At 38.0% G+C, this 11,898-nt stretch overlaps 1 protein-coding gene across 6 annotated transcripts in view; it reads right to left on the bottom strand.

Annotated features, from left to right (window-relative positions):
* Nucleotides 1–774: 774 nt before the first annotated feature.
* The window catches only part of garnl3 (GTPase activating Rap/RanGAP domain like 3), a 57,535-nt gene continuing 46,411 nt past the window's right edge, over nucleotides 775–11,898 (bottom strand). For 4 of the 6 annotated variants that reach the window (XM_043240064.1, XM_043240063.1, XM_043240067.1 and 1 more), the window contains exons 27-31: nucleotides 11,046–11,181; nucleotides 10,730–10,789; nucleotides 4,798–5,016; nucleotides 4,126–4,243; nucleotides 775–3,190 (exon numbers count right to left, since the gene is read on the bottom strand). In XM_043240064.1, the coding sequence (XP_043095999.1) occupies nucleotides 3,040–3,190; nucleotides 4,126–4,243; nucleotides 4,798–5,016; nucleotides 10,730–10,789; nucleotides 11,046–11,181 (684 nt within the window). In that variant the 3' untranslated portion in view covers nucleotides 775–3,039. The remainder of the gene's footprint in view (nucleotides 3,191–4,125; nucleotides 4,244–4,797; nucleotides 5,017–10,729; nucleotides 10,790–11,045; nucleotides 11,182–11,898) is intronic. The other 2 variants (XM_043240068.1, XM_043240066.1) reach the window with 1 other exon arrangement.

The raw sequence follows: 11,898 nt of genomic DNA, 5'->3' as shown, positions 1-11,898 counted from the left end.
AACCTGATTAAAATGTTATTCCAGGGTCAAAAAAATATGTTGACCTAGGAGCACGTCGAAAATCAGAACGTGCCGCGCCATTATCTCTCACAGCCTCGTTCTCGTTAAATTCAATATGGCGGGTAAGGAGGGGCTTATATAGAGACCAATCAGGTGGCGGCGTGGAAGTCCCCGGAAGACTCACGAAAACAACCACGCGCACTGTTTCGTTACGGAGTTGGCGTGGATTGAACTCTAGCGTTTAAAACTATCGGTAAGTTCTTCTTTCTAAGCAGCACCGTTACCTTTGCCTCAGCATACCCTGTCACTTCTGTTGATTTTGGTCAGTCTGTCACTGTTAAAAGCTACATTTGGAACCAATTTCAGCGCGAAACCAATACTCAGTTTACATTACATAGACAATTTAGTAATGTTATTATACCGTCCATGCAACGTCTTTATGAATATTACCTGGTTATTTCATTTTTGTTTTCCAGTAAACCTTGATGGAAACATTTAATGAAAAAAAAAGTGATTTTTTTTAGGCCTACATGCAAAGCCTTGCGTTACAATATGACTTTTATATAACTAATTTGCTGATTCGACAACACTGCCACCTATAGGTCATTGTAAAACATCACTGTCCTTCCATGTTGACAGCAGTTTGCTGACTAAGAAAAACCCTTCACAAAACTAGCTAATAATAATAGACGTGTATGTATATATATTGTATGCATATAATTGTCCAAGCACGTGGGTAGCCTACTTACACTCCTTAAAACACAAACTACACCATCAAATTTCATAAATATTTATTTCATATCAATGAACAATAACTACAGCAGTGGGCTACAGCACTTTTTCAAATAAATGCTATAATAATAATAATATTTTTGAGGCCACATCTGAAACACTAACATTTACAAGTATTACTTGGCATTAAAAACAATGGCAATACAATATTTTAAGACACTTGGTGTTTTTTTTTTTTATTATTTATTTATTTTTGTTTTAATTTCTGATATCACAGAGTTTCTGCAACAGTCTAAACAGTTAATATCGATATAGATACAAAACCACTGCGAAAACGGGGGAGCGAACAGAAGGAGGGGGGAGGTAACGGACGGTATGCCAAAGGAAAAAGTAAAACGGAAAAAATATATATTCCATCAGTCTCTGGCTCACCCATTCCCTTCAAAGACAACAAAAATAACAAATAAATAATATGTAAAACTCTCGATTTACAAAAATATTCCCACGTTTTCCCTTTGTAGTCCAGCCTGCTACTAGTGTTAAATGGTTCACATTCAGATGGAGAAAGAGGTTGAGAGGGGGGGAGGGGGGTCATGCATTCAAGCTAAGCAGTTTAATACTTACACCTCCTCTTGTGCTGTTCCTGAGGCTCTTGTGTTCTGGTGTCACTTTGACATTCTTTAAACATCTCTGAGTTTGAACTGTAAACAGCAGAATCGATATTCTCGTTCTCTTATTACACAGCGAAAATCTATTGTGTCCCCTTTCTCTATTTTTGTGTTGTTTTCCAGTTAAAATGCCTAAACATCTTTTAGCGATCCAGTTAAGTGTATGCATTAGTAAAATAAATGAATGCAATATATATAGGCCTACAGCTTGTGTGTATGTAATATCGCTTTGCCTTTCACATAAATGTTTTCAGATGTTTAGATTTTACTAGAAAACAAGACTTTTTTTTTTATATAACCCAGAGTCAGAGATGTAATTTAAGTAACCCTGGCTTTAATTCCTGGAGTGTTTTTTTTTTTTTTTTTTTTCCCCTACCAAATCCATGAGAAGAGTAAAGATAATACATCCTAATTCTAAACCATTAATACATCAAATCCCTTTTATTTTATAGTGGGTTTGAAGGGAGGCATGCAGGTGATCCAGAGCCCTTTTCAAGAAGCGACAGCACTTGTTATAGACTGCGTTTGACGGTGTGCGCCAGTAAATGCGGATGTTTACGGACCAAAGCTCATACTGTTAGCGTAGTAAACAGCTGCACATTTACCAGATGTGGTGACCAGACTGTTCTGTAATGGGGTTTTTTTTGTTCTGCCTCGCGGTCAGTCTGATAGAGGGCGCTAGTGGTTGACGGCTGCAGTAGAAAATGGCACTTGTGGGAGACTCCTGCCCTTTCTGCAGAGGGTTTGCATGTCAGGGTTTAAAAGCATGGTGAGGGTGAAGGCAGGTTAGACCATAACATTGATATACACAAGAACTGAGTTTTATTTCTCCATAATACAATAGAACTAGAAAGGTATATGTATTTATATGTATATATGTATGTTTACATTTGTATGTTCATGTGCATCTGGTCCGAGATGCATATAGAGTCGTTTTTTTTTTTTTTTTGTTTGTGTTTGTTTTTTTACAACTTCGAAATAATCACACAATGTACAAATCACAAACATAGAAAACATTTAAAAACACAAAATAAGGAGTTAAAAAATGTTTCATCGTTTTTAGGAGCGTCAATCTTACATTCAGGTCCCCGGAGTGAAAAGTAATATTCGCTTTGACCTTAAAACTGCGGCTCAAACCTTTCAAGCCATTTTTGTTTTATTATTAGTTCTCATTTCTGTTCGTATGGCTACAAGTTTGCTACAAAGCTACAAATTTGTCCAAAAGCTGATGGAGAGGGTGTCTCATCGATCATAGAAACGAAATCAAACCCCTAGGGGTTTTTAAACATTTTTGGTCAGTTTTGAATTGTGAAATAATAGCAGAGGATCTGAATTTTCTAGTTGTAATTCTATCTTTCATATAGAGTAAACACAAGATCATACGCACACACACACACACACACACACACACACACACACACACACATGCATACATCCACCAGGAGTAAATTTTGACATCACCACACTGTAAACTCCTTCAAGTTTAAAGCTCTGGGGATTCATTTGCGCGCACAGATGAGTAGGCAGACCGAGGAAAACAAAACTCAATGTAGCATGGTAAATAAGAATGATATAAAGTAAAAAGTAGCAGGATGTGTAAGGTGAGAGGTGCACTTTGATCCACAGACTGTGATTGTCATCACTTAAGGTCCAGAATATCCTCCTCAAAAGACGTGGAGAAGGTAAAAGGGCTGGCCGCGGGTGGGCTATCATCTCTTGGCTCCACCTCGGAGCCAGATGAGCAAAGCCGGTGGACATCAGTTTCTCCATCTACAGACTCCATTCCCACTCTGATTGGAGATATCTTATAGTCAGTATACAGCGCTGGTATACTTGCATCTAACATGCAGAAAGAACCTTTCACTTGCTAGGACTGGGCGAACATATATCTTAAAATTATAGCTGGATCTTTTCAGTCTGTTTAGCTTGGGTTGGTGTGTGCGTTTAAGAAATAGCTTTTTATTGAGAAAGGACATTGAAATTGATCAAACAGAACAGTAAAGGCATTTACTAAACTTTCACGATTAATTCACTATTAAATAATAAATAAAAAGTTATTATACTATATTTTATTTATTTATATTTATTTTTAAATAATAGCTGTTCTTTTGAACTTTCTAGTCATCAAAGAATGCTGAAAACATGTATCGTAGATTTAACAATTAAAATGTTTATTAAATCAGCGCATTGTAATGATTTGAAGGATCGTGTGACACTGAAGAATAAAATAATGATGCTGAAAATTCTGTACATTTTAAAATATATTTTACTTTGTAATATATATATATATATATATATATATATATATATATATATATATATATATATATATATATATATATATATATATATATATATATATATATATATATAAATTTTTTAATCAAATAATGACCCCAAACCTGTATATAGTGTAGATCAATATCTGTAACTGTAAAAGCTGCAGATATATATATATATATATATATATATATATATATATATATATATATATATATATATATATATATATATTGTGTTTTGTTTTAAAAAAATTTCTGTGGAAAAATCTAATTGACAAAAAATGTAGCAAATGTATTTAAAATTGTGACAAATTTAAATAATTGAAACAGTTTATGAAAATGACTGATGAAAATGAATCAAACTTACCAACTCTTAGTAAATTCATCAACAATATTCAATATGTATTGCCCAGCCCTACCTCCCAAGCAAAACACACACTTACTGCTCAGTGGTGCTTATCTCCGCTGTTCTCCTCTGTTCTTCCTCCTTGGTCTTCTTGCTCATTCTCCTCTGTTTCACCGAGTTGCCATCAGCCTTACTGCTGGGTTCCTCAGTCAAACCTACAGAGGACAGAGGACTCAGGACACACGCTGATTCATATAATTTAACATAGTAAGCTAAAATGATTAAATTGCACCTCCAGGAGGTGCAATAGCGCTTCCAATAGTCCACTCAGCCATTCTTGCGCTTGTGTGTGTGTGTGTGTGTTTGTGTGTAAGGGTGTGAAGTGTGGCAGTCTAGTAATTCAAGCAGCTCATCTAATGTGTGATCAGGATGTCTCACTCTTAACACTTCATAATAAAAAATGTCTGTCTCATCTCAGTTTGAAGGCAGGACAAGCATTACAACAGATCAAGTATGCAAGTATCGTTAGAGTTTTTTTTTTTTTTTTTTTTTTTTTTTTTTATCACCCACAATTGAAAGGTTAATAATAAATGGTATTGAAGCTGCACCACTTGGAGCTCTAATGTCCGACCCTAAAAACACGTCTGCTGCAGCAGCACTCACGCTGCAGCTGATTTCTTTTGGTACATTTCTTGCCAGCGTCCCGCTGTGCCACACAAACGTAATGATAGCTTTCGGTTCAAGAGCGCACAAACACAGAGACACTCACCCAGCAGTTCTTTCCGTGTGCGGCTGGCGATCTCTTTGATCTCCATGCGAGACAGCGAGAGGGAGGTTGTGCTTGCGATCATGGGAGTGGGGCCGATCGCGCTGGGGGCAGGTGCCGTGAGCACTTTATTGACCAGGGGCGACTTGAGGGGCCTCTCTATGCTCCGTCCGACTAGGTTGCTCAATGGGATCTTATAGATGTGTTTTGAGGGAGCTTCACCTAGAATAAAGAAAGGGGTGGTTGGAAACGGGCAAAAAAAGAAGAGAGAGAAAGCTAACGAATGAGATGTTAGAATAAATGGTGTAACTTCTACAGAGTTAATAGAAAAGTCTGTCTAGGTGCAGAACTGCTGCCAGAATGAGGTTAAAACACACATAGAAATGCACTTACACAGAGTCACTGCGGGATCCGTGATACCGTAATTAGACTAATTAGCTCAAATGAGAACAACTGTGTTGTACCTACCGACAGGTAAGCCTACATTAAGTGTGCATTTGTGAAATAACTATAGCAGTTTCATATAATTCTGATGCAACAGTCTATTAGTAAACATACACTACCAAGTTTAGGGGAAGTAATTCATTTTTTTTAATGTTGGTAAGTTCTTTACGCTTTATGCTGACCGAGGATGCAAGTCGGCAATATTTTTACAATTAAAAAAAAAAAAACTGTTCCATTTGAATATATTTTACAATTTAGTTTATTCCTGTGACGCCAAAGCTAAATGTCAAGCAGACAGTACCCTTCAGTGTTGCTTGAGCCTTTAGGAATATGCTGATTTTGGTGCTCAAGAAACATTTATTTTACTACTACTTTAAAAAATACAGCTGAAAGGAACAGCATTCATTTAAAAATGAAAATCTTATTCAAAATACAATTTAAAATGGCAGATTATAAAGGTTTTTACTTTTTATCAGTTATGCAATGAACTGCTGAATGCAAAACATTATTGTACCCTAAACCATCGATTAGTAGTGTGAATAGATATCCAATACGCTACTCTATTCTACTTTAAATATATATAATTTACAAGACCCATAAGTATTGCAACATTGGTACCCACCTTGGCCATGTTAACTTGATTTCTGTTTTTGTGTAGTCTGGGCCAATGGGCCAAAATCCACTCCCTGTCGCTACAAACCGAACATCAGCTATGTTCTGATTGTCTTTGACTCTGTCATGTTTTTCATGTTCAGACACACAAATAGCTTGGATCGGGAAACGTATCACATCACGTCTGGTTAGAGCATAGCTGTTTTTATAGCATATTTTTGCCTCTGTGAAGCGTGGGCTTCAGACTCATGACTTGGATTTGAGTCAGACTGGAGTCTGTTTTTAGAATTCGTTGCAATTACTTGTGACTCAGCTCAGACTTTATCTGATGACTCCAGGTCACAGACCGACGCAGTTGCATTTTGGGTGCACTGAACCTAATCTCACATGTTTACGTTTGTCAAATGTCGGAAACATTCGGAGCCAAATTAGGTAAAACGGTAAGGTCAACCCAAATAAAGCCCACTAAATTGAAACAGGAATTGGATTTTTTGGGAAATGTGATAGTCCTCAAGCAAAACGGTTTGATTGGTTAGAACGTTATCGATTTTCGGTTTAGTGGTAGCCACGGAAATTAAAGTTAGACACTTTGCTTAGTGCGTGAAAAAGTTTTTACAGTACAAGTCTAGCATCACAGATTTGTCAGTTAATTCTCATATTTTCTATTCCCTTGACTTGACACTTGACTCTTTCTTGTAGAACAATGACTTAACCTCATGTAGATAGCTAAAAGAATTTTGAATAGGTAGTCTCTAATACTCATTCTTCAGAAACTAGGGCGACCACATGGGAAGGGCAGAGGGGAAGCAACTTAATAAGTGCTGTCTGTCTGCCTGTGTTAATGAAGTATTCCATGAATCACGTTTTGCTCATTTTGGGAAGATTACGAGCAGGAAATTATGGAAACTGCTAGGTCACTGGATCAAAATGGGGTTATATATCAACATAAGGTGCCACCTTACCAGTGTCTCAATAACAATAATTAAACAAACAAACAAACAATAAAAATATATATGCTGCCAGACGAAGCTTTATAATAAAGAACCAGCACAATAATAATAAAAAAACTGGAACCTTTAGAAATGTTACTTTTATCCGGTTGAGAGGCTTTATTATACGTGCTTGTTCTGTTATTATTAGATGGTGATAGTCATGATACCATGATTGCTAGAGTTTCTTGAATACTGTGAAATAGTAAGGGCATTTTTGGCAAAAAAAAAAAACTAACTGCATAGACATGGTGACTCAGAGCAAATAATTCACAAATTTTAGTAGCAACAAACAAGGATCTTGAAAACTGTAGCCATGTTAGAAAAAAGAGCAAGGATCTGGTTAGAGACAAGACGGTGTTCAGCAACATACACAGATTTCCAGGCAAGGAAGAATGCTTCCCCTTTAAGTTAATTTGGAGTAATTAGAGAGTCATAATCAAACACAGGTCTGTTGTTATAAATCCATGCGCGTGTCTGGAATACACTGAAAGTATTCCAAAATCATCTTTGTACCATGGGACAGCAACTTGGGAAAGAAATATATACATATATATAATATACAGACGTGGACAAAATTGTTGGTACCCTTTGGTCAACGAAAGAAAAAGTCACAATGGTCACAGAAATAACTGTTATCTGACAAAAGTAATAATAAATAAAAATTCTATAAATGTTAACCAATGAAAGTCAGACATTGTTTTTCAACCATGCTTCAACAGAATTATTTAAAAAAATAAACTCACGAAACAGGCATGGACAAAAATGATGGTACCCCTAGAAAACACTGAAAATAATGTGACCAAAGGGACATGTTAATTCAAGGTGTGTCCACTAATTAGCATCACAGGTGTCTACAACCTTGTAATCAGCCATTGGGCCTATATATATGGCTCCAGGTAATCACTGTGTTGTTTGGTGATATGGTGTGTACCACACTCGACATGGACCAGAGGAAGCAAAGGAAAGAGTTGTCTCAAGAGATCAGAAAGAAAATTATAGACAAGCATGTTAAAGGTAAAGGCTATAAGACCATCTCCAAGCAACTAGATGTTCCTGTGACTACAGTTGCACATATTATTCAGAAGTTTAAGATCCATGGGACTGTAGCCAACCTCCTGGACGTGGCCGCAGGAGGAGGAAAATTGATGACAAATCTAAGAGACGGATAATCCGAATGGTAACAAAAGAGCCTAGAAAGACTTCTAAAGAGATTCAAGGTGAACTTCATGCTCAAGGAACATCAGTGTCAGATCGCACCATCCGTCGTTGTTTGAGCCAAAGTGGACTACATGGGAGACGACCAAGGAGGACACCATTGTTGAAAACGAATCATAAAAAGCAAGACTGGAATATGCCAAACTACATGTTGACAAGCCACAAAGCTTCTGGGAGAATGTCCTGTGGACAGATGAGACAAAAATCGAAGTTTTTGCCAAGGCACATCAGCTGTATGTTCACAGACGAAAAAATGAAGCATATCAAGAAAAGAACACTGTCCCTACTGTGAAACATGGAGGAGGCTCTGTTATGTTCTGGGGCTGCTTTGCTGCGTCTGGCACAGGGTGTCTTGAATCTGTGTAGGGTACAATGAAATCTCAAGACTATCAAGGAATTCTAGAGAGAAATGTACTAGCCAGTGTCAGAAAGCTTGGTCTCAGTCGCAGGTCATGGGTCTTGCAACAGGACAATGACCCAAAACACACCGCTAAAAACACCCAAGAATGGCTAAGAGGAAAAATTGGACTATTGTAAAGTGGCCTTCTATGAGCCCTGACCTCAATCCTATTGAGCATCTTTGGAAGGAGCTGAAACATGCAGTCTGGAAAAGGCACCCTTCAAACCGGACACAACTGGAGCAGTTTGCTCATGAGGAGTGGGCCAAAATACCTGCTGAGAGGTGCAGAAGTCTCATTGACAGTTACAGGAAGCGTTTGATTGCAGTGATTGCCTCAAAAGGTTGCGCAACAAAATATTAAGTTAGGGGTACCATCATTTTTGTCCAGGTCTGTTTCATGAGTTTATTTTTTAAAATAATTCTGTTGAAGCATGGTTGAAAAACAATGTCTGACTTTCATTGGTTAACATTTATAGAATTTTTATTTATTATTACTTTTGTCAGATAACAGTTATTTCTGTGACCATTGTGACTTTTTCTTTCATTGACCAAAGGGTACCAACAATTTTGTCCACGTCTGTATATACACATTGTAGTGTGTGTGTGTGTGTGTGTGTGTGTGTGTGTGTGTGTGTGTGTGTGTGTATACGCACACGCACACACTACCATTTAAATTTAGGTCAGTAAGAAAGGAAAGATACACTACATAACTGTATTCTTTTTGGCTCAGAATTTATAAAATGTGCCTATATAATATCAATCCGTCTTCCAAAGGATGATTTTGTGTCATCCTGAATCATTATGGTATGACTATAATTTTTTATCAAATAGTTTTTATACAAACTATTTTAGACAGAACAGGACGGCAACTGCTGAGGAGAAGCCCAGTACCTGCGTCATTTTCCATATACATAAATGAAGTGATCTACTGCATGACATCTGCCCTTTTTCTTTGTAAAGCAGTAGAGTTACATAGTGTACCTTTAATATTTTTATTTGTCAATGACGCATTCAATTGATCAAAAGTGAAAGCAGTCTTTAATATTTCAAATGTCACCAAATATTTCTAAATAAATGCTTTTTCAAAAAAAGCAGCTTTTTGGAAATGTCTGTTCATTAAAAATAACATTACATTTGTTTACAGCAAATTAGAAAACGGTTATTTGATCAAATAAATGCATCGTGGGTAAGCAAAAGATAAAAAAAATAAGTACATAAATTACTAACCCCCAAAGGTGGTGAATGTAAAATAATAATCAGAATTGTTTTTATACAGATAAAAAAAAAACATTAAAAAACATACAAAAAGAAATGGTAACACTTGACAATAAGGTGAAATTAGCTGCATCATGCATTCATTAATTCATTAATCCTGGGTAATGTACATTTATACATATAAAAAATATATATATATATATATATATATATATATATATATATATATATATATATATATATATATATATATATATATATATATATAACATTATTAATTTATGATTGTGGAAAAACACTAATGTCAGTTTATACTGCTTGAAATGTTAGAAATGAATTGGTAGAAAGAACAAATTCATTTAATTTTATTTCACGCTATCAAATGCAAATGCAAACTGAACCTTATAGTAAAGTGTTACAAATCTGTGTACAACACAGTCTTGTTGTATTATGAATGTCATGTTGTGATGAGTAATGGTATGTTATCCGTCTATTTCCCATGGTGCAAAAATGGCAGCCAGTTGGCTGGATGTTTAAAGACACCAGGATGTGGATTTTGTCACAGCCCCTTGACGGCCCTCTTCAGGCCTTGTGTGCAGACAAAAGTGCTAAGCTGGGGAGGGCCGTCCAGACCGTGTGTGTGTGTGTTTGTATGTATGAAGAGGGGCTCTGACAAAAGTATCCATGGTGACACAGCGATCTGTAACTCATGCTGCAGCAAATGTGTCCCATTTCCCTAAAGCGTCTGTTCAGCCGTCTCTGTCTGCCTCTCTCTGTCTATTGATTTCCTCTCCCACCTCTCTATCTCATTCACTTCAGTTTCTCCCCACTGTTCGTCTTTTTTTTTTTTTTTCCCTAAAGCCACCATTTTTCTCTGTCTCTGTCATTCATTCTTTGAGACTGCAAGAAGGAAGGGACACATTATGTTAGCTGCGTATTTCACTCAACACTGTCTGCATGCGTCTGTTAATTGAATAATAGACGGGGTGAGTCTCCGTGGTAGCGTGCATTAGTGAGGCAGCATGGGAAATGTAGGCAGCAGAAGTGCCTGCAGTACCTTCAGAGTCTTTAGACATGTAGAGGGATAGCTTGGTGCCGTAGGGAATCCGAATACAATCTGGACCAGGGATGGAAAAGAGCAATATATCAACCCAACCCACGCAAAGGATAAAAAGACAAATGCATCGTAAGACAATACACAAACACAGACTGACGACTCGCATACCAGAAGAAATGCAACATAATTTATGAGGGGAGGGAGGGCAATAGGCAAATTTGCCCAATATCACACACTGTCAAGGCCTGAATGCAAATGCCCTTCTCTATATTAAGTGTAATAGCATGGGAATTAAACATCAAGATCGGATGCCTACCATCTCCGAGCGGCGAAGGGAAGACGGGCATCTCGTAGCCGGTGGGAGTCTGAGGGGAACTCTGGGAACTGGTGTCTCTGGAGCTACAGTTGGAGGCAGAGTTGATAGGTGCTGACGAGATGAAATAGATATCAGACTACAAAAAAAGAGATGACAAGATAAACACAGTGAGAAATGTGAGCTGACTGATAAATGTTTAGAACCGATCATTTATTGTCATACAGAAGAATGCTTTATATAAAAGAGATGAAACTGTAAACGATACATTTTTTGGTGTAGTTTTGGTATGTGTTAAATCTGCGTCATTTCATTTTTATTAGAGTGTGCATACAAGTTTGTGGTCAGTGAGTTTGTGGTTTTAAAAAAAAAAAAATATATATATATATATTGTGACGAGTCGGCTGCCCCTCCTCTTTATTGTCACCATCACCCCGTCCTTATTCGCCGCCCTTCACCAGGCTCCCGACGGGAGTGGGTGTGTTCGAGAGGAGGGGCGTGGTATCGGTCAGGTCTGGCGCGTGTGACGAGGCACACCTGAAGGGGATTAGCCTTGTCACCGTCGCCGTTAAATACCTGACCGCGTCTCTCCTCGGGAGACCGGTCTCTTCCCCCGTGCATGCACGCTGGTGTCCTCGTGGGTCCAGGAAGGGTGCGCGATGGACCTCACCCCGCCGTCCGTGAACACAGAGCTCATCCCACTCTGCCGCCCGGAGCAACGAAGCGACGGAGACGCCGCGGAAGAAGCCGCGCCGCCTCGCGCCCGGACCAGAAAAAGGGGAGCGTGCGACCGCCGGACTCCGCCCCTTACCTGGACCCTTCCCCCCTGGAACACGGCCTCAACCTTCACTTTCCC

Source organism: Puntigrus tetrazona, chromosome 5 (assembly GCF_018831695.1).
Source record: "Puntigrus tetrazona isolate hp1 chromosome 5, ASM1883169v1, whole genome shotgun sequence".
Classification (NCBI taxonomy): Eukaryota; Metazoa; Chordata; class Actinopteri; order Cypriniformes; family Cyprinidae; genus Puntigrus; species Puntigrus tetrazona.
Note: the sequence above shows the minus strand (reverse complement) of the source record. Positions and strands in the feature narration are given on the sequence as shown.